The sequence below is a fragment of the Macadamia integrifolia genome, unplaced genomic scaffold (assembly GCF_013358625.1).
Source record: "Macadamia integrifolia cultivar HAES 741 unplaced genomic scaffold, SCU_Mint_v3 scaffold1775, whole genome shotgun sequence".
Taxonomy (NCBI): domain Eukaryota; kingdom Viridiplantae; phylum Streptophyta; class Magnoliopsida; order Proteales; family Proteaceae; genus Macadamia; species Macadamia integrifolia.
In genome coordinates, this window is record NW_024868346.1 from 30,240 (window position 1) to 52,820 (window position 22,581).

General features: G+C 35.5%; 1 protein-coding gene and 1 long non-coding RNA gene across 2 annotated transcripts; both read right to left on the reverse strand.

Moving 5' to 3' along the window:
- Positions 1-794: 794 nt before the first annotated feature.
- On the reverse strand, positions 795-1,670 carry LOC122064808. Its single transcript, XM_042628549.1, has 3 exons — positions 1,528-1,670; positions 1,323-1,391; positions 795-1,039 (listed from the first exon to the last, which is right to left on the reverse strand). The coding sequence occupies exons 1-3, from the start codon at positions 1,591-1,593 to the stop codon at positions 965-967; spliced, it is 210 nt and encodes a 69-aa protein (XP_042484483.1). The 5' UTR covers positions 1,594-1,670; the 3' UTR covers positions 795-964.
- Positions 1,671-15,604: 13,934 nt separating this feature from the next.
- On the reverse strand, positions 15,605-22,568 carry LOC122064813. Its single transcript, XR_006135830.1, has 3 exons — positions 22,431-22,568; positions 21,158-21,272; positions 15,605-16,158 (listed from the first exon to the last, which is right to left on the reverse strand). It is a non-coding gene; the product is annotated as an uncharacterized LOC122064813 (long non-coding RNA).
- Positions 22,569-22,581: the final 13 nt, after the last annotated feature.

The following is a 22,581-nucleotide window of genomic DNA, read 5'->3' on the forward strand; positions in this document are numbered from 1 at the left end:
ATTTGAAGTATACACATACTTATGGTCTATTGTTCTCTCACTCATCTAACCTAACCTTACAGGAGCTCTCTGACTCCGATTGGGATGTCAATGGTGATGATCAACGGTCTACTGGCAGGTTTGCTATATTCCTTGGTTGCAATTTAATACCTTGAAGTTCTTGCAAGCAGAAGACTATTGCTCGCTCCTCAACTGAATCAAAGTACAAATCTCTAGCCGATGCATCTGCAGAGCTAATTAGCTGGAATCTCTTTTACTGGGTTCGATTTTCCCCTGTGCCTTCCTCCCAGTCTATGGTCCGCTACTTATCTCTCCCTCAATTAAGTTTTTCATACTTGGACAAAGCATGTTGAAATTGATTTTCATTTTGTTCATGAAAAGGTTGCTCAGCGGAAGTTTGTGGTATCTACTAAAAGAGACTTTTGTCACACAAAAGGTTTGGTTCTTAGCTTGTTGATGTGTTGACTAAAGCTCTTTCAACCACTCATTTCCAGTTGTTAAGGGACAAGTTGAAGATCTGTTGGCACCGCTCTTCAACTTGAGGGGGTGTATTGGGTGTTATCGCATGTGTGTGCATGAGCTGGATATATATTGCTTTTCCCTCTTTATCTATGACACTTCGAATCTATCATGGACTCTTTTTACCATAAGAGTTGTACAGAATCTCAACGTTCCATGAGTTCAACTATATATTCTCTTATTATGTAATCGATCATTGAGATGAATACAAGATTAATTCACAAGAGTTTACAATGCTAAAGCACCCTTTAAATTCATTTAGAGGGAAGAACCTATAAAATAATATTCTGTTGCTACTAGAAAACTTTTATTGATTGAGGTTCGCTCTTACAGCTCCATCTATTTGGGAGCACTCTTCATTGTTGAAGGAACAAGAACAATAATCAGCTCTTCTTCAATTAAAGCACAAAAAAAGATTAATAAAAAATTATAGAGTTTATAATTTTCATTTGTTCATGCCCATTGCGTTCTTGACAGATTCCGTAGCTCCTTCTGCCTTGGATTTCATTTGCTGACCAGTCTGCACACAAAATTTATGCTGCAAGTCACTAACATGGACAAAGAAAATACAATATATTGAGATTCTTGATTAACGAATCCTAGCCATACAATTAGTGGGTCCCAGAGATCTGGCATTTATTATTAGGGTTTGATTTTTTTATTTTTTTATTTTTTTTTTAGGGGGGTGGAGGGGGGGTGAATCATCCAACCCTTGAGATTTTTGAGTTTCATGCCATCACTGTAAAATAATAAGTTAGGTTTGGCTGGTGGGAAAATAATTGTGTAGGGAAAAAGGATTGAACCTCTTGACATGATTGCTTGGCAGAATTGATAGCATTGGTTGCCTTATCCATCATCTGGTCCTTGTTCATCTGCACGAGTAAGAAAGAAAAAAAAGAATCCTTTCTCACTGACCATACATTTGTGTATAGATAACATCATCATGTATTTGAGTACGCACCATTCATGCATCATGCAAAACATGAAACATTAACATAGAATGGTTACCTGAGCATGGGCCTTGGCCTCGCCAGCTTGGTAGTTGAGGTTCTGAGCTTGGGAATTATCAGCCATCTTTGGTTTCTCCACACAAACACACTCCAAAAAGCAATTGAGAGTATAAGACTCAATATGAGGGGAGTTAGTTTTGGTAATGCAAAACCAATTCATGGAAGGGGGAATTTATAGTATCTGACATTGATCCTCCTGTTGACAAGTGTAAATTAATAAAATGAGATAGACTTGGTAAACTTGCCACATGTCAGACTTATGGTTGGTGGTTTCTTGGGCCTCTTGGCTATGTGGTCGGCTGGGTTACGGGGTTATAGCTAACTCTGTTCCTATTTCAGCGGAGTAAGTGGTAAAAGCTTACCTTCTTGCATGTGGACCCCACTACCCCATCCGGACCACTGAAAGGGTCAGAATTTTCTGTTAATGTCCATTTGCTTGGACGTATCCTCCTCTCTCTCTCTCTCTTTTATGTTCTGTTTCCGGTCCAACCCAACAAACTTATAGCTTTTGTAGGTGATGCAATGTACAAATATGATAAAAACATTCCTCTGCCGCTGTCATTTTGAAATTGATCTCGAAAAAGCTTATGATTTGTTGAAGAGACAGTATCTCTATAAAATCATCCATGCTGTGGGTTCTTTTATACCCAGAGTGGGTGAAGAGTTGCATTGGTTCTATCATGTTCTCGATTTTAGTGAATGTGAACTTAGTTGGGTACTTCGTTGGGGTGGGGTGGGAGAAGAATCAGACAAGGGGACCCTTTGCCTCTTTACTTATTTACTCAGGCCATGGAAGGGCTTACTATTTCGTAGTATAAGCGAACTGATTGCTTCTTTTCAAACAACAGAATCAGCTAGGAGATGTGATGGCATATTAGTATGTGATCATATCATTATCAACGAGATAAGTAAATATTTCATCACCTAAATTAGGTCATCTCCTTTGTCTTTTGTTTCTTCTTAGTTGATCTCTATCATTAGATTCAACAACACTTGATCTTGTGAGGGCATCACTCACCTTTTCAGGTAAAGGATTATTATTGTTCAAATGTATGTCATTAATTTGTAAATCTTTTCTCATGAAAAATATATGCTCAAAGAAATCAGCATCTCCAGATTCAATGATAGTATTTATTTCAAAAATACCATCTATAGATTTAATTACCATGAATCTATATGCTGTACTATGATGATCATATTCAATAAAGATACAGTCACAAGTTTTAGGCCATAATTTTCTTTTCTCAGGTTCAGGCAACCTAATTTTAGCCAAATAATCCCAAACCTTTAAATACTTAAGGTTGGGTTTTTTACCATACCACAACTCAAATGGTATAGAGCCAGATTTCTTATGAGATATTCGGTTAAGAACGTGATATGATGATAATATGGCTTCCCCCCATAAGTTCAGAGGTAATCCATCCTGAACTAACAAGCATGGAGTTCATTACCTTTTTTAGAGTTCTACTTTTCCTTTCTGCAACTCCATATTAAGGTTGATAGGGGTTGTGGTCTCATGAATAATTTCATTTTCTTCACAAAAGTGTGATAAAAATTGAGTACCATATTATGTCCCCTATCAGTTCTAAATCTGTTAATCTTCCTTCCTAAAACCTCAGCCTTGTAGGACAAGAAAGTTCGTTCTCCTTCATCCTTGGTTCTAAGAAAAGATAATTTTGTATACCTATAATAATCATCTATAAAGGTAATAAAGTATCTTTTTTCACTTCTTAACTCATGTGATTTGAAATCATTTAAGTCACTGTGAAACTAATTCCAATAACTCAGACTTCCTTTCCACTGAAATATGAGGCTTTTTAAAGAATTTAGCCTCAACACAAATGAGACATTTGACTAATGGGGTTCAAGGTTTCCATGTATCAAACCTAGTTTACAAGATTTCTTTATATATGATGCACTGTTATGTCTTAATCTACCATGCCAAACATCATAGTCAACGAAATACATAGAACTATTAAGCTTTTCCTTGAAGAGCTGGCGCCCAGGGGAGGAGGTCATGGGATCAAACCTTGCCGTACGCATTGTGTGTGTGGGTGTGTATGTAGGTGTACCCATCCGTGGGTTGTCCAGATGGTTAGGGTGAATTAGAAATTGTGTGGATAGGCGCACGGTCTCAGGTTCAATTCCCCATCTGTGCATCTGCGATTTAAGTGGAGACTGTGGCAGTGGGTTGCTGTGCTAGTCTCCCCAAGGATTAGTCGAGGTGCACGTAAGCTGGCCCGGACACCTTGGTTAACAATAAAAAATAAAAATATAAAAAAAATAATACTAAAAAAGCTTTTCCTTAATAATATTAGCAACATTTTGAATAAATAACCCACCAGAGTTATACCCGATCCCTTATATATATATATATGAGGAAATTACACTCCCCTCCCCTGTATGTTTCAAGTATTACATAACCTTCCCCTACGAAGTTTGAAATTACAATCCCTTCCCTTCTAAGTTCTAGATTCTATCAACCATACCCTGACCGTAAGTGAGAAACTGTTAAGTGATGACTCATTATATAAAAATTCATTTTAAACCCCAAAATACCCTTACCTTAACGTGAGATTACATATTTACCATTTTTTTTCAACTTCTTCTTGAAGTGATTTTTGTTTTAGGGTTTTAAAGCTCAAGTACAACGATGAGGGTTTGGTCGGAGTGATCTTTGAGATGGGTGAGGAGCTTCGATGATAGGCCTGGAAGAAACCATGTTTGTAATAACCGGACACAACTTCAAGGCTCCGAACAGAGGGACCAACATATGTTCCTCTTTCCTTTCCCATTTTATCCTTTTCAAAGTTCAGACAGTGCATGTCTCTCTCTATTTCCTTATTTACCATTTCTTTATTTGATGTTTCGTCTCTCCATTTCTTTTCTTTCTCCAACTTCGCTGCCTCCTAACTTGAGCTTTCAAAATTCTCTAAATCCTGAATCTTTAGTTTCATTTTTCCCTTTCTATTTGGCTTTTATAGGGTTTCGTTTTCTTCTCCTGGATTCAACTAACTAGAAAGTAGATGGATGTTGATTACTTAAGGTTAGTGGTTTGAAATATTTATAATTGCAGTAATATGTTATTTGTTCTTGAATTTGTATATTTTTTTTTATTTTTGAACAAATGGTTTGAATTCGTAGATCAGTGTTGGATTACTTAAGTTTCTTTAGTTGTGATGCTTGAGTAGATAACACAATTGGCTGGTGCGCTTGTTTTCTAGTTTGATTGTTGCTATAAAGAAATTAGTTTGCTTGATATTTGCGTTTGAACTACACTCAGTGGATCCAACTGAAGTTACTCTTAGCTTTCGGTTGATTTTGTGATATTTATAAGATTTTTCTGGTTATAACGGTTGAGTTGACTATGGAACTGGAGAGATCTCAGTACTGGATTGGAAATCATCTTTCATTTTTATTAGAGACGGGCTTCGTTGTTCTACCACCATCTCCACATTCTCCTCTTCCTCTCACCTATTGCCGTAGCCATTGCAACTACCCTCTTACCTTTCCCCATACCACAGCAGTCAACAATGACGGCGGCGATGGCACCACCACCGCCTCAAGTTCGGACAGTTTCCCTCTTTGAAGGAACAGTAAAAGAGGAACACAGGTACAACGTCCTGAATATTACTATTTTTATCCTGGAGTTAAATCTGGCTGTCGATCCCGATCTCGATCTGGGTCTCTAAGCAATGAATCAATAGATATAGGGTGGTTTGAATTTCCTCTTAGAAAATCTCCATGGAATCGCGTCCTGATGAGCAACACACAGCCCACAACCACAAGCACCAACCTTCCAAATCTGAGCTGATATCCAATACCAAGGTGATCACAAATGCTGCAAAAGCTTCACTATGAGACGAACAAGATTGACAAAGGAAAGGTGGCCAGATCCGCCGCCAATATGATGGGTGCCACCTCCTATTATGGCAAGTTAGAAGAAAAGGGAGTCGAGAAGTACGTAGAGGGAGTAATATTTAAGGAAAAGGGGTAAAAAAGACAATTAACATCTGATTCTAACAGTGTTAACACCACAGGGTACATTTGTAATTACAAACTTCGCAAGGGGTCTGAGTGTAATAGATGAAACGTACAGGGGAGGGGAGTGTAATGTCCTCTATATATATATATATATATTAACAATAGCCTTGTCTACCTCAAATGATAGTTTAAACCTTGACTTTATAAGAAGAGTGCCAGAAAAAAGATTTCGCCGAATATCGAGCACATGTAATACATCCTTCAGAATAAGGGTTTTTTCCGGATGTTAATTTTATGAACTTGCCCCTTGCTAGAGACCTAAGATGATTGGAAAATTTTCATAAAAAATTATTCACCTATTCCAACAATTGAATAGTTGAAAAAAGCGTCTTGATCCCCACAGATGTGCTTAGTAGCACTTATATTAATGATCCATTCTTTTAGTTTTTCAATCAAGTTTACCTATGTCACCATGGCAATGAAAATATCAACCTCAGTTAAATTAATATTGGTCTTGCTCTTCCTTTTCCGGTGATCCTACTTGTAATGCCCGGGTTTGTCCCTTACAAAATAGTTTCCCTTCTTTTTCTTAAAGGCAGTTCTTTTTTGACCTTTAAGACTTCTTCAACTATTTGTAGTTTTCCGACTCAACCAAACTAGCCTTAGATTGAAATTCTTTGCTTTTTTCAGTCTTGTCCTTCTCCCAGTTCCTTTCCTCAATCTAAACTTGGATAATAATTTGGTCTAAATTCCAATCCTTTTGTGCTTCATATTCATTTTGAAGTCAACCCAGGATATTGTTAACGTCTCTAGAAGAGAACCAACGATAAAATCATCGGGTAATACCATTCCTTCCTTGACTAATTTTGACACAAGGATTTGAAACACATCAACTTGGGCAAAAATTCTCTTGCTATCCCTTATCGCAAATTCAAGAAACTTTACAACAATATATTTTTTTTTCCTACATCTTCCAAAGCATATTTTTTATCCAATGTAGTCAAGATCGACTGAGCATTATCATAAGCTCCATAAACATGATAAACCTTATTGGATAAAGAATTCAAAATATGATTTTTGCACTGATAATCTTCCTGGATCCAACTTTTACTTTGAGCTATTAAGGTAGAGTCATCACTTGTAGGAAGTAATGGTGTGGGCAGGGAAATTGAGACAAATATTTGATCCAGAGCAAACAGCATTCTTTGTTTCCATCTCTTAAAATTTAACCATCAAACTGTTCAATTTTTTCAAAGTCGAATAATTCTTAAATTTTCCATGGCTGAAGCAAAGTTATTGGCCATATCAAACAATCTGGTCTCTCGATAAATTGAAGTTCTACGGTCTTAAGAATTGTAGAAAAATTATATTAGAATATTGAGGTAGCACACTTATCTTTGATTGTTGAGCCTTCAAGAGATCTTTGAACTACGAACTCTTGGGGATTCTATAAGACAACATGTTAGCAAAATATATGGGTTGAGTTGTGCCACTTGACACTTTCCTTAAGACTGTAGACGTCCTCAATTGGTACAACCAGGTGAATTTTTTATCGGCCTCTAAGATGAATAGCCCAATGGCACCCCTAGCAGTTGTGCACTCAACTGTTAGGCCCTTCGAGTACTCCAATGCTGTGCTCAAACTAAAGTAAAATACTTAAAACAAATTTAAGTAGAAACATTCAAATAAGAGTAAAACATTATCTCAAACATCTCAAAAGTGACTATACACAATGACTTGATTGAACTTGGTAATTGATAATTGGTGTGTACAATGCTTAAAGGTTCCCCCTATTAATAGAGAAAGAGAGACTTTTATAAAATACATGAAGAGACAAAGTCTCTCAAAAAGAGGAAGAGATAAGGTTTCTTAAGTTGAAAAGACAAAGACTTAAGTCTCTCAAAAGAAGAGGAAGAGATAAAATCCCTCAAGTTGAAGAGAGAAAGACTCTCATAAAGTGGAGTAAAAGAGTCCCAAAGATGAAGAGAGTAAATTAAGTGTCTTTTGTAAATACATGGAAAGTCATTGAGAATACAAAAAAGACATATGAGAGGCCATACAAGAAGATAGAAAGTGTTGGTGATGTGGCCACGTTGGCCTCATCCAACGGTACCTATTTCTGTTTTGTAAAAGAAGGAATATGGAGAGAATTTTGGGGGACGATTCCTAATAGATAAGAAACCGTTTTTTCTCCAACGGGAACTTGGATAGAGTCTACATATAGTAGACTTCGAAAGGGAGACAATCACTCTTGACCTAATCTATCTATTATTGAGGAGCCCCAAATCACCCAACAACTGAACCCTATTGTCGATCACTCTTATTGCTCTCTTTATCTTCTCCTTTATTGACTTTGCAATAGGAAAACAACTTGGGATAATTTGTATTTGATATTGGCAGCAACGCATTGCTTCGACAATAGCTCATCATGCAGGTATCGACTCAACACTGGTATTAGAGGTAGAGGTCGAGGTCATCCGGGCTGTTAATGACTTTGAAGGATTTCAAGAACAAGAAAGTAGTCCCAAGAGCGTCCTCTACTACTTTGATACCAACTTAGTCAAAGGTGTTCATTGGATCATCTATTTCGATTCCGACCTAATCATCATCGAAGATATATCGAAGCTATAAAAAATCGATTTGGATTTCCATGTTTTAGGCGCCCCGGAATATTGCCACTCTAACTTGATCCTTGTTTTAAGGACAAGTTTTGATCTGATCCGCTAAGAGGATCCTTGGCACCACCGTCGGCTATCTCCTCTGCTGACTCTGGAACAGCCTTGCCAGTCTCTTTTTTTCTACCTTCTTAGTTGCCTAAAAGGTAAGTGTAATTCAATTTAAATATTATTTTATTCAACAATATTTATATTAGTCTGATTTATATAATGTATAGATTTGTGTGCATACTGTTTAGCATATATTAGATTATTATTTCATATGATCCATCATGTGAAACACACTTATCATTGTCACAACACTTTTCTCTGATTTAATAAAATCTGATATCATAGTTAAAATTACTTTAGAACATAACTGTTATTATTGTATATATATATATATATATTATCTATCCATTGTTTATCTCAAGTAAAGTTTTATTATATGAGTAATATAATATCAGAATTGTTAATTTTATTTTTCTTAACTTTGCATGACCATCACTAGAATATACTTAATTTGTTTTATTATAATATAAGATTGATATACATAGCATGTGCTACTGTTATTATAATATTATAGTAAATATACATTGTATGTGCTAATCATATTGGCTTTTTTTTGTTTTATTATAATATAATATTGATGGATATAACATGCGGGCATGCTAGTTTTTTTTTTTTTAATATAACATATCACTGTTAAATCTTATTTTTGCTTGCATAATAGATGATATCATTGTTAAGATACATTGTTGTTATTATTTTTTTTTTTTTAACCTTTTATAAATCAATTAAGAACCTTTCAAGGTCTTTGTTGTCAGATTAATAGGATAAGAATAATATTAGAAAAGGAGATTACTAATCTTAACCTCTAGTTTTTTTTTTTTGGTAGAAATCTTAACCTCTAGTGTACATAACCAATTAAATTAGTTCTTTTCATATCATTAATGTATGTTATACTACTTACATTGAACTAAACCTGTTAACACCATAATAAAATATTAAAATCATAAAAAAAATTAGTAATTTAAATACTATATACCTTACACAGTAGTGTTCATTCTTTTGGCTCGTTTGAAACCATAAGGAATCGGAATTTAACATATAAAAAATAATAATAATAAAATATAAAAATAATAAAAAAAATTTATTGAATTCATATTTTTTAAACTAGCATGGGGAAACATAGAGTGAACTAAATTTATTTATTCATTTTTCAAAACATCATCATGGCCAAAAAACCTTTGTCTCATAAAATCAACAACCTTGAGAGACTTAATGGGTCGAACTATGAAACCTAGAATATGAAAATCACACATGTACTGATATACACCATTTGTATGTATATGCATCAAGATCCCGATTCATGGATCTCTTGGTTTGAGAAATAAGAGGATCAAACCATTTCTTCTGATTGAAAAGATGGACCATGCTCTAGAACCAAAATCTGTTGTTGGGGATAATGCTACCATTGTAGAGATTAAAGCTACGAAAAAAATGGGCTGAAGATGATAAGAGAGCCCGAAGCATGATCCTATTGAAAATTGATAAAGGTGTTTAACAAACATAGAACAACTAAATCAATAATGGAAGCTGTGAATGTCAAGTATGATGTGAAAACTAAAATCCACACTCAGCTTCTGACTCACAGATATAATAGTTGTAGAATGACTGAGGGTGAGGATGTTGTGGATCATGTCAACAAAATACTTATTTTGGCATAAGACTTTGCTGAAGCAGTATCAAAAATGCCAAATAACTACCAAGTATCCACAATCATTAACAGTTTGCCCCTTCTTGGGCAATGGCACAGACTGCACTAAGATTCCTGAGGGACAATCTTAGTATTGATAAACTTCCCCAACAACTGCAATACTATCAACATTGTATGATGACAAAGTCCATGGGTGAATTACATATAACCCAGTCCAACCCAACTTAGCTAGAGATTGACCAAGTGGAATCACTGGCACATCCATATTGGTTCCATCCCAATGCCAACCAGTTCCACCCCAACTATAACCAAAATGAGTACAAGGGGAAAGGAAAAATGAAATCCAGAAACTTTCAAAAGGTTACATCTGGAGCATGTTATGAATGTGAAAAATTCGACCATTTTAGGGCTTCCTGCCTTAAGAAAAAAAAATAAAGGAATACTTCACATGCACCACCACCAAACACTCAGCGGAAAGAATTTATTGGTACAGTTGAGTGCAATTTATCTGGAGAACAGTATGAGGGGTGGTGGATCGATTCAGGTGCGACACGTCATATTGCAAGGACCACAAGAGGACAACAAGAAATGAAGCCTTTTGCACCTGGTGACCATAAGATCTTCATAGGAAATAACTCGAACAGTGAAGTTCGAGGTGTTGCAAACTATGTGTTTGACCTCGAGAAGGCTAACTTCTGTTTGAAGGATGTAATTTATGCCCCCAACATGCGTCGAAATTTGACATTTGTACCAGCCCTTGTTAAGAAGGGTCTTGATGTGCGCTTCATAGGCACTGAGGTCACCATTGGAAAACATGGTCATTCTTTTGCTTCAGGACGATTTGTCCCTAAGCAGGACTTGTTTTTACTTTCCATTGTTGAAAATGTTCTCAATGTAACCATTGGTATTATTAATGAAAATACATCTGACTCTTTAGTTTATATTGATTGTGCATACTTTGTTGATTCATAAATGTGGCATATGAGATTAGGACACCGTGGAATTAAAAAAATACAACAAATAATTAAATTGGGGTCAATTCCTAAATTGTCTAAAGTAGAATATGATGGATGTAAACATTGTCTCTCTGGTAAAATGACCAGGAAACTCTTTCCAGTGGGAGTGAGAGCAAATGAACTTCTTGGAGTGGTACACTTTGACATCTATGGACCACTCAATGTGAGTACCCATAGTGGTAAAACTTATTTTATCACATTTACAGATGATTTATCCAAGTATGGATATATTTATTTACTTAGTAGGAAAATATGAAGTATTTGAATGTTTCAGACATTATAGAACTGAAGTACAAAATCAGTTGGGAATGAATATTAAGGTTCTAAGAACCGATTATGGTGGAGAGTATAACTCCACAGAGTTTGAAAAATTCTGTGAGGAATATAGAATCATTAAACAAAAGATAATACCTTTCACACCACAACAAAATGATGTGACTGAAAGACGGAATAGAACACTACTTAATGTAGTATGTTGCATGTTATCACATTCCTCTCTCTCTAAGAAATTCTGGGGAGAGGCCATTCTCACAGCAAATTATATCTTGAACAGAATTCCTACCAAATCTGTTAAGACTACTCCCTATGAAATGTGAACAGGCAGGAAACCAAACTTAGAAAATCTAAGGAAGTGGGGATCAATAGCCCATGTACTAATACCTGAGCCATATAGGAATAAGTTGGATTCTAGAACGATCAAATGCAAGTTCACATGATATCCTGATGGATCAAAAGGATATATGTTCTATCACCCTGAAAAATGGGTAATTGAGAGTCGTGATGTAAAATTTCTAGTGAAACTAGAAGAGGAACCATAACAGGAGGACGCAGAACCCCTGCATGTTATTGACGATGACTATGATTTTGACCCTCAAGAGGAACCAAGAATTTTTGATCAAGGAATCCAAGTTCTTGAAGATCAAGGTGATCATTAGGAACAGGACCCGAAGCCTAGGGTAAGTGGGAGTAAAAGAACTAGAGTGCCCCCAACTTATTTAGATGATTTCTACCTTTACATATGTGAGCCATCTTGTCATACAGTTGACACAGATGTGGAAGAAGTAGTCAATCCCGTAATTTATAGTGAAGAGATGAAATCACGAGAATCAAATGAATGGTGGAATGCTATGCGGGAGGAAATTGATTAAATCACAAAGAATCAAGTATGGGAACTTTATGACTTACCAAAAGGTAGAAATGTCATAGGTTGCAAATGGGTACTTAAGAAAAAGTATAAAGTAGATGGGTCTGTTGATAAATTGAAAGCTCAGTTAGTAGCAAAAGGATATACACAAAAGGAGGAATAGACTACAAGAAACTTATTCAGCGGTAGTAAAATTTAACTCTATTAGATTGATATTGGTACTTATCGCACATTTAGACTTAGAATTATTCCAGATGGATGTGAAAACCACTTTTCTCAATGGCGAGTTGGAAGAAACTATATATATGCGACAACCTGAAGATTTTCAGGTAATGGGATAGGAAGACAAAGTATGTAGACTTAAAAAGTCCCTATACCACTACAAAAAAGGAGGTCAATAGAGGTGAATTTAGGGGTGGGGTTTTTTACCCGCCACTAAAAATAAACCTATAGGGGCGGTTTTATGAAACCGCTTCTAAAATTTATACATTAGAGACGGTTTTATGAGTTGGCCTCTAAAAATGGGACAATAGGTGCGGTTGGAATTGTCCGCCAGTAAAGAGTATTTAATAGGGTGATATTTCTGTGCCCGACGCAACAAATGGTGTTGTTTACATGTAAGTGAACACATACCTGTAGCTAAGGATGTGAATTTGTAACTGAAACCGTTTACCGAAATCGAACCGATCCGTTTACAACGAAATAGTAAAACCGTTTAGTAAATGGTGCAGTTATGGTTTCAAGTTTCAGGCCGATTAGCTAAACGGGTTGGGTCAATTTTAATTGCGGAACCCGTTGGTTTCAAACCGAATTGAAACCGTTTAAATCAAACCGTTTAAACCGATCCGATTAATTCGTATAACAATTAAATAAATAAGGGGCAGTAATCCGTATAACAATTAACAATTAAATTAAGTGCCCATCCTGCTTTGGTATGATTTATTACAATTCAGTTCAAGTTTAGGCTTTAGATCATGAACTTGTAATCCATATATATGTTACTATGTTATTATGTTATCGTAGTTGGGGTGTTTTGGCTGAACCACCTGTCATTTTAATATTTTATGCTGTAGAAGGCTAGATTTGGATGTTGTATGATATTATTTCTAAATGTTTGAGAATAACCATGCAAAGAAATAGCATTAGATTATCAAATTAAGACATACCATCGTTAATATAGAATCTCTTATTTGTGGTTGCCAATTATTTTTTGATAAGCTTACGATCTTCAGTTTGGAGATGATTACAAGTTATAACAAACCGATTGTAAATCGTTTTACAAACCGTATGGAATAAATCGAAATCAAAACCGTTTAAAACTGTGAAACCGACACCGTTTAGAAACCGTGGAAACCGAAACCGTTTACTTAACGATCATGGTTTCAGAAAGTGAAACCATTTAGTAAATGGTACGGTTATGATTTTAGTCAAATAAATGTGAACCGAATCAATCTGCACCATTTAAACCAAAATCAAACCGATTAACACCCTTACCTGTAGCGGCTTTAGTTTTACCACCCTAAATATTAGTCAATAGGGGCGGTATGTTTTATTCGCCACAATAACAACCTTTTTTTCCCTAAATTGAGGGTTTTCACCGGGAGAGAGTAGCGATGCTTATCTTTATCGCCACTATAGTTAGATTTTTAGATTTGGGTTTGTCTAGTTGTAACCTAGGTAGGTTACAAAAGGGTTGTAACCCACTTTTAGTTACCTAAAATGCCCATAATGTGAAAGAGATGATTGGTTCAAGATGATTCAAAAAGTAATTTCATGTGTTTATATTCCCAATAAAAACTCAAAAGCTGTTGCACCACTTTTTATGACAAAGTGTTTAAAAAAATGGTAGAAATAGAATTCTATCCTCAAATAGACCCATCAATATGTTTGAAATCTCAAATATCAATTCCTCGTCTCTCTAAAAGTCCAACAAACATGAAACAAACCTTTATCAATTTGAGTTATTATCAAATTGGTAAAAAATCGAATTGGACCAGATCAAGCAAATTGAAACCGTAAAAAACCTTATAAAAACTTTAAAAATTACTAAAGGATAATATGTTACCTACAAGAGGCTTGTTAAGTAAACTCAATAAAAACCGAACCGGTTTAAATTGAAATTGAACTTTGATTTCAGTTTGGCCAAATACTAGATAAAATCTAGATCAAATTGACCAAAATCGGATCAAGCTGAGTAATTGATAACGGATAATCGAAAATGGATCGAATCAATCACAAAAACCTTATAATCGATTATTCCGAAATAGCCTGAATAGGGATTTCTATCGTCGATTTGGATCGAAATTGGTTGATTCAACCAATGATTTCAAACTTGAAATTGAATATAAAAACAATTCCTATAGTGATTCCAATTCTAAATTGACCGTTCTAGAACTGCCAGAGTTGGATAGTTCACGACCAATTCTAATCCAAATCTACTGATACCAGAATTTTAACTCAAAATCAAAGAGTGAATTGGTCTCTAATGATTCCAGTCTGGATCAAATCCGAATCAGTCGTAAAAATGTCAGAATTGACACTAAATTCTAAAAACCAATAACCCAATCTCAAAAATCCTAGATATCCCATTCTATAATGATCAGAATTGGGATTGATCCGAACTGGAAAAATCAACTAGGGATTTTAAACTTGGAATTGAAGATCGAACTGATTCCTATAGATTTTGATCCAAATTGAATCAAAATCAAACCCCAAAAAACCCTAGAATCGCCCTCAAATCTTAAAACCCAAGATCTAGTCCTATAAACCTTATAATCGATTTTAAACACGGAATCAAAGATCAAATCAGTAGCTACCAATACCAATCCAAATCCAAATCAAATTGGAATTGACCAGAATCAGTCCCAAAACCCTTAGAATCAACCTATAAATATATTATAATTACAAAATTCCCCATGTTATCATTATGGGAAAAGGACAGGCATGCTAGCAAGATACCCAGGTATCAGGTATGCTAGCAAGCCTTGACCCCTCTCCCTATAATTTAATACTTTATAGGTTATATTTTTCCAACTTCAAAATCGATATTGGATGAATTATAGTTTTTTTAATACATTGAGACATGTTTGTCTATCTTTTCATTTTTAGGGTGCTATCCATATGACAATTGTCATTTGCATAAACTAACTTTTATATGAACATTTTAATCAAAAGGATCATGATGGATTCAAACCACCATCCCTTTGGAACATGTTTGAGACATACCCATGTTCCAAGTGCTCTACCAAATTGAGCTAAAGACCCATAAATAGATTTTAGCATTTACAAGTAACCGTAAAAGCTTACCACAAAACTTACTTCAACGGAAATACCTAATGCTAATTCTTTTTTTTTTTTTTTTTTTTGGGTTGTTGGGGGTGTGGGGGGGAGTGTTTCCAAGGCCTACATTCTTGAAAACAACTCATATAAAAATTAAGATCTACTATTATCCTTACTAAGGTGATACTATCAGCAATTGTTTACTCAACTGTCTCAACTAAAAACTCAAATAAAGAAAAAGACAATCATGCATGCACACACACACACACACACACATATTTAAACAACAACAACAACAACAATCATAACATTATCCCAACTGAATGGAGTAGGCTACATGGATCCAATAAGTAAAAGTAAATAAGCATAAAGGAACGGTTAAAGAGATTTGGGGATAAAAGAAGAATTATAGCAGTATACAAGAACACATCATGGGAACATCCCCTATAGGGGGTCGGCAACACGGGTCTTTGTCCTCCACGTAACTCTATCTGAAGTCAGACTAGAGTCAAGCCCTACGGTTTTCATATCGTTTCGCACTACTTCGTTAATAGTCATCTTTGGCCTTCCCCTACCTTTTCTAGTTCTCTGTAAATGAATCTGATCACTCTTTCTTACTGGGGCGTCCATAGGTCTCCATTGCACATGACCATACCACCTCAATCGGCTCTCACGGAGGGAACTAGAAAAGATAGGGGAGAGAGAGTGAATAAAATTTGGAAGGCTCTTCCTCATTCTACAAAGCAAGAAACAATGGTAGACAATGGAACCACAAGCACCACCACCAATAGCAAATGTGATGGAAGAGCGAAACTAATTGCGTCGCCGAAAACTGCAAATAGAGAGGAAATTTTGGTCACAAATTCTAAAACGTTATCCATGCATTGATACCATAGCAGTTTTTCATGCATAACCCTGGTGTAATTCACTTATATGTCATAACCCTAGTGTAGTTCACTTCCATGTCCTTCCAAAGAGTTTTGATGAGGATTAATTTTTTTTAGCACTCATATGCACAAACAGTATCCAAAAAACACAACAAACACAATAGAAGACATATACAAGATCCAACTTCTCAACTCAACTAAGTATAGGAAGAACTAAGCAAATAGTACTTGAAATTACATGGATTATCTTACTTTTCCAACATAAGCAAGATTCCTCTGTTTCAGATTTTTAGTCAATGAAATGTTGAAAACTACTCCATAGTTTCATACGACCACTATTGATTCAAATGCTTGCATCAAATGATGAAAGAGCACACCAGGTTAATCATCCTAGTGGCCATTTAAGCCACCTGTAGAAAAACCATTCCTTGCTTTTGGGACTAGACCTCTTTTAAGTTAAAATACTATATATATATATATATATATATATAAAGAAGCACCTTTATCACTCAACGCATCTTTCTGACCAAATATACAATGGTATAATACCCAAAACTCATTATAATTGTTGTTGGAGATGAATATGCACAATCAAACCGGCCAAGATAGTCTCAAGTTCTCCCTTTTTCCCCTTAACATGTCTCCTTTACAGCATGAAGTCACTAGAGATAATGGCCAATTCCAAGGATTAACAAATTTAAGATGTCTAAAGAAAGGTAAGTGACAAGGACAGCTATAGGATTATTGGTGACTAATGTTGATTAAGGTGTTTCACAGCACCTGTAGTGAAATTCTCACAAGAAAATTACAAAATAGAAGTGTCACAGGGTCTACAAGAACTATATGGCATTCAATTTTGATGATTAGTAAGAGTTCAATCCTCTTTAACCAACTATCGCTGGAAGCCTACCTGCTTTTTTAGCACCTTTCTAGTCTGCCCTAGGTGTTCAACTATCAATTCGAGCTACTCAAGTTAATATCTAGAAGCTACGCACAGAAGTAACATATAGAAAGAAGCCTGCAAAACAAAGCAATCTAAATTAGAGAACTAGTTCTCCACAAGCATAGGACCAATAGACACTACAATATCATCTGATAGAAATTTTTCCATACATTACTGATTGTTCACAACCAATCATGGATTTTGTAGAATTTACTCTCAGCTCAAGATTTACGATTACAAATTTACAATTGTGAAATGACAAAACTAAATTCCAAGAATGAAATCATAGGAAAAAGAGGGGGTGGGGAGGTTAAACCACATTGGTGATAAGAGTATGGGAAGGGGATGAAATTTTATAATATCAAATTCCACCTATAAAAACAATAAGCTAAAATCTCCATCTAAAAGGGAGCAAATACTTGAGAACACCTATAGAAGAAATGGTTCAGTAACTTGCGAATGGAATGTTGCCCACATACCTAAATTTTCTCAAACCAAAGAACAAGAAAGTCTAGTAAGTAAAACAATTGAGATGAAAAAGCATCTTCCCAAATGGGAACCTACATGTAGCACACAAACAAATAGTTCTTAAAGAATACCACAACAACACTTTTATGATGAGATACAGAAATAAATGGAGAAATGTGAGAGAGAAAGCAGAAAAATGATAAGATTGATCTCAAAAATCAATTTAACTAAAAGGTTGAAAAAGACAGCGGCAAACTTTAACAGGTAAGAGGGGAGTTTACAATCCAGTGCAGAGGCAAATTTCTGCTTGATCGGCTTTGTAAAATAGAAATGTGAAAAAAGAAGAGGAAGAAAATAACCCCAAACAAACCTATGCCCTAGATGACCCAAATAGATTAATTGTATTGAGATTGGAAAGAAAATTGTAATATTTGTATCTATTTTAATTTTTCTTTTACATTACAGTCTGTAAAATATAAAGATAATCTTATGGTTTCTAAGTGGACACAAATCACATATTCAAGAATAAGATAATATTAAAACTGAATAGATCAACAACAAAAGACATACCACCAATATTAAAGCCACTATCCTGTAAGTAGTTGACTAAGATAGTCATAGGGTTTCAAATCACACTAGTTATTGTTTCATACAAGAACGGATGTTTATTATTGTTTATGTTTGTTTTTTAACAGAATCACCATCTCCACAGTTCCTTGCTCTCTTTTTTATCCAAATCTGAGCAAACTCAACTGATCTTGTTATATGGATTGACGATATCAGTCCAACAAGGCTTAGTTTGATGTTGCAAGAAGAGGAGGGTGACATCTTGCTAAAGCTATCTATTGTAGGTAGGTAATGAAGTTGACATTTGTTCATGAATTGTTGAACCATAGACTGCCCGTAATGAAGACATCATCCCAGTCGTAACTAGCAGAAAGAAGCCACATATCCATTTTGCTCAAGTGCAAAGAGTTTCTCTCTCTCTCTCTCTCTCTCTAACCCATGCTGCCAGGGGTGGGGATTGTTATCCTATTTGCATGAATCACCCAATCACAAGACCACAAGGATATCGAAGACTACTAGAAAAAAAATGAAAAAACACAGAGAATCCTCATACCTTCAACTTTTTAGATAGAAATTTCATAGTAACACATGCATACATTATCATCACCATAATAATAGATGGATCACAACAACATTAGAAAGGGAATACATTAATACATACACAGATTTACCTAGGAAATGTAAAAACAATTCCTCTCAGTAAATATGATAAACAATTAAATCCCCCTCTCAAAAAAAAAAAAAGAAAAAAAACCCCTCTGAGAGAGGTGCCAAATTGAATGCAATAAGACACTTCAAGGTGCTTTCATGTTTGTATGTGTATTTAACTATCTGTGTGGTCCAAGGTGTGAATTCCCCTTTGTCTCAGATTTAGACCAGTCTCTTATGTGCATAAGAATTTCAAGAATTTTTCAGGTAAGACAAATTTTCTGAAAGGTTTATGTTTAGCAACAGTTAACCATCTTTGTGCATCACCATTATGCACATCAATGTAGTCAAAGGAATCAAGCAAGAAGGATACCTAGCCTAGGCAGTGCTAAGGCAACTAAATGAAAATCAAAGTTCCCCACTAACTCCACTTTGTCAGTCAACTCACCACTTGTGCAAACAAGACCCATCTAAAACAGTTCCTTTATTCAGATTTCAACAATCTGCCCCACTTATGTTGATGAGGAAACCCAGACAAAAGGAAAAATAAAAAAGGAGAAGAGAGAGAGAGAAACGGAAGTAAAAGAAAACTCTTAATTCTTACCATGTTAAAAATAAATGACATTGGACCAGAAAGAAACATCTCATTTGACTTGACAATGATTTGGGGCTTGACAATCCATTGATACACTGACTTGAACCAGAAACATGACTCATAAAAGTCAAGCATTGAGTGACTAGAAAAAATAAAAAGCTTGTCCCCTCATTCAAGCAACAAGTGACATTACAAATAAGATCTTTACACATTCTAAAGAAGATAGGCACCTTTGCAGTTGTCCTGCTGGTTTTTGTTTTAGTACTCTCTAGTCTCTCCCCTATTGATGGCAATGCCGAAAGTAGAGGTTAGGCTAGTGAGGCAATTGTTATATGTCTGATTTGTTTCATATTCTTCTTGTATTCTCTTTTTTTCTATTTTTAATAGAAACAACTTTTAGCAAAAAAGTGCGAAACACTGGTTGGTCATCCTTGGAAACTCTGTTGGTGAACTGAATGTAAACATCAATTTGTAAAGGGTAAAAAACAAAACATAAAAAAAAAAAAGAAATAGCAAAGCAGAAATAGCAACAAAGGAAGGGGAGAAGGCCACTAGATCAGAGAAAATTAGAACTTGATAGATTAATCAGGGAATACCATGACCATTTTCAGACGATTCCACATTTTCTCCCCTGATATAACATTCGTCGGCTCGTTGCTTTATAAATATTACTCCATTTTTTTAGCTTCCTTTATTTTTTAAATAAAATTTTCCATTTTCCTCTATGCCATGATAAACAGGGAAGAATGACCATTTGAACAACACTGAGCACCAACCATTTTCGATGATCGGCATTTCTTCTCTGACAATTACATTGCTTTAGAAACCCATAACCAATCCCATCTGATGGCAGGACTCCAAAAGACTGTATCAAAAATTAGTTTACAGAATAAACCTTAGCTTTACAGTCCTACTAAAACTTCTATTTCAGGGTTTTGAATTTGTGTCTACCGAATTTGCCTCCAGGATTTCGAATTTTGAAGATTCCTGCCCTTTCAGTTCATTGCTTTTATTTTTACCAGTCTTGCACATTGTCCCCCAAGATGCAGGATACTCAGCCCTCGTAATTGGCATGGCCTGTCTTCTCTGATAATTGCTTTTATTCTTACCAGTTTTGCACATTTTTCTTCTTATAATTCCATACTAAATATTCTATGTATGTTTCAAAACAACTTAGACTACAATAGTTCCTAAATTTATTCTCTTGCCATTAGTTTTCCATTTATCAGATAGCTTCCCACTAGTTTTTACTAGTTCAATAGCTTGAAATGTAGGAAAATATTAGGAAAGAGAAAGGCATTTAAGAATATAAATGCAGATCTTCTGCCTTCATTCACTCTCTATGGAACAATATGACCTATAACAATACTTACTCCTTACAAAAGGAACCAAGTTTTTCCTTTCTTCCACTACAAAATAAGAACTAAGTTTTTTGCTATGAGAATATAGACTTATAACTTGAAAATTAGGTTGTTCAAACTAAATTCTAAAGAAAAATGACTCATCTTTTCAATATTTTCCCTTAAGGAAGATAAATAATCAATGCAGCTAAGCTCTAGCTCTATTAAGCAACTAAAGTTATTGTCCTTGAAAGTTCTGCAGGACTCTGTGTCTCAATGTATTTCTTACATACACTAATAGGTCAAAAGCTGATGGATTTCAGTGGAGAAAATGACCAACATCAAGTCACAGAAGTGTAATACTATTGAAAATATTTATTTACCTAGACTTTCCATCAGTCTCTTCGCGAACTTCGGGTTTCTTATCAATCTCACTTCTAATTTTGTCAAGTAAGGCATAGTCCAATCCTTTCACCAAATGTATGTGTTCCACATCACCTGGAGAACATTCATAAACTAACACAAATATTTCATCCAAAAAAAAAAAAAAGGAAAAAGAAAAGAGGGAAGGTTCTATTGTTAAGAATTAAGAGCTAGAGGAGCATGCATATTTTAATGGAATTCAACAGTTAATGGCCATAAAAAACTGATACTCAATTTAAAAACCCCCTGATTAAAAGAAAAAAAAAAAAGAGGTGAATGACATTTCATATATTGCTAATAATCAAACTACCCAACATGTATCAAGTGTTTAAAAAGCAATGTACCGACCTCCAAGATATCTTATGCTTATCAGCTGACCTAAGAAAACAAAACCGCATTGGTTTAAACATGACTTTACAATCTCATGTAGCAGATTGTGCATAGGATTGCCCATGGAATGGTAAAAATTGAATGCGCTAGCTTGTGGTGATCCAAAATAAGCGTTCAAATACAAACCAATCCATAAGTAATCGACTTTGCAAATTTAGTGACCATCAGAAAATGGATGAAGTCCACCTAATTTGAATGAAAAAACATCAGAGTTCTCTACTTCACATTTCAAAGTTTTCTAGTTCACATTTTCTAAACTTTAGTGTCATTTTCATATTGCGGATGGAGGTAAGACTGAAACACTCTACTGCAAGAGGGAAACCATTCATCCATATCTACACTTCTTTGTAAAATAGACAACCGTGGTTGGAATATGTACATACACAAGGATTCATGGACACACATAGAGGCTATTTGATTGAATTTGAGTCAATCTCAGAGCGAGAGATGAAATAATAAGTTGCAAACAGGGGGAAATTAATGGCGTAAGTGTTTGAGAAATGGAAAGGTCGAATGAGAACCGTAAATATTTTCTTTCATTTCCTGACGAAACCTCTTGAATCGTGAAAGAGAAGACTCAAGTTCTGGTTTTCAAGGGAGAAAAGTAAGAAAGGGATCTCTGGTTTTGGGTAGGGCAGGTAAGGTATGGCTCTCCCCTGCATGCCCGATGAGGCCCGATGAGTTCCCTTCAGGATTTGGTTCAGGTATAATGGATTTGGGGAGCCGCTCGAGTTAGAGGATCAAATCTCTATTGGCCGGGAGAGGATCTTGAGGGGGTGGGGGTTTGTGCCCGTGGTAGCTCCTCTGTTGTGACTAGAGAGAGAGAGAGAGAGAGGCCTTTACCTAATTCCCTGACATGAGCTCCTGTTAGTAGCTGAAATCCGATGGCTAGCCCTTGGGAAGACGATGGAGTTGTTGAGGATGAAACACTCGGCGAGGAAGAAGAGGAGGAGTAGAGTTTTTTGAAAATGTTTATTCATTAGTTCCTAATATG

Coding starts and splice junctions, on each gene's coding strand:
- LOC122064808 (XM_042628549.1), bottom strand. CDS start 1,593: ATGGCTGATAATTCCCAAGCTCAGAACCTCAACTACCAAGCTGGCGAG. Junction 1,392..1,527: donor AGGCCAAGGCCCATGCTCAG/GTAACCATTCTA, acceptor TTACTCGTGCAG/ATGAACAAGGACCAGATGAT. Junction 1,040..1,322: donor CCAAGCAATCATGTCAAGAG/GTTCAATCCTTT, acceptor TTTTGTGTGCAG/ACTGGTCAGCAAATGAAATC.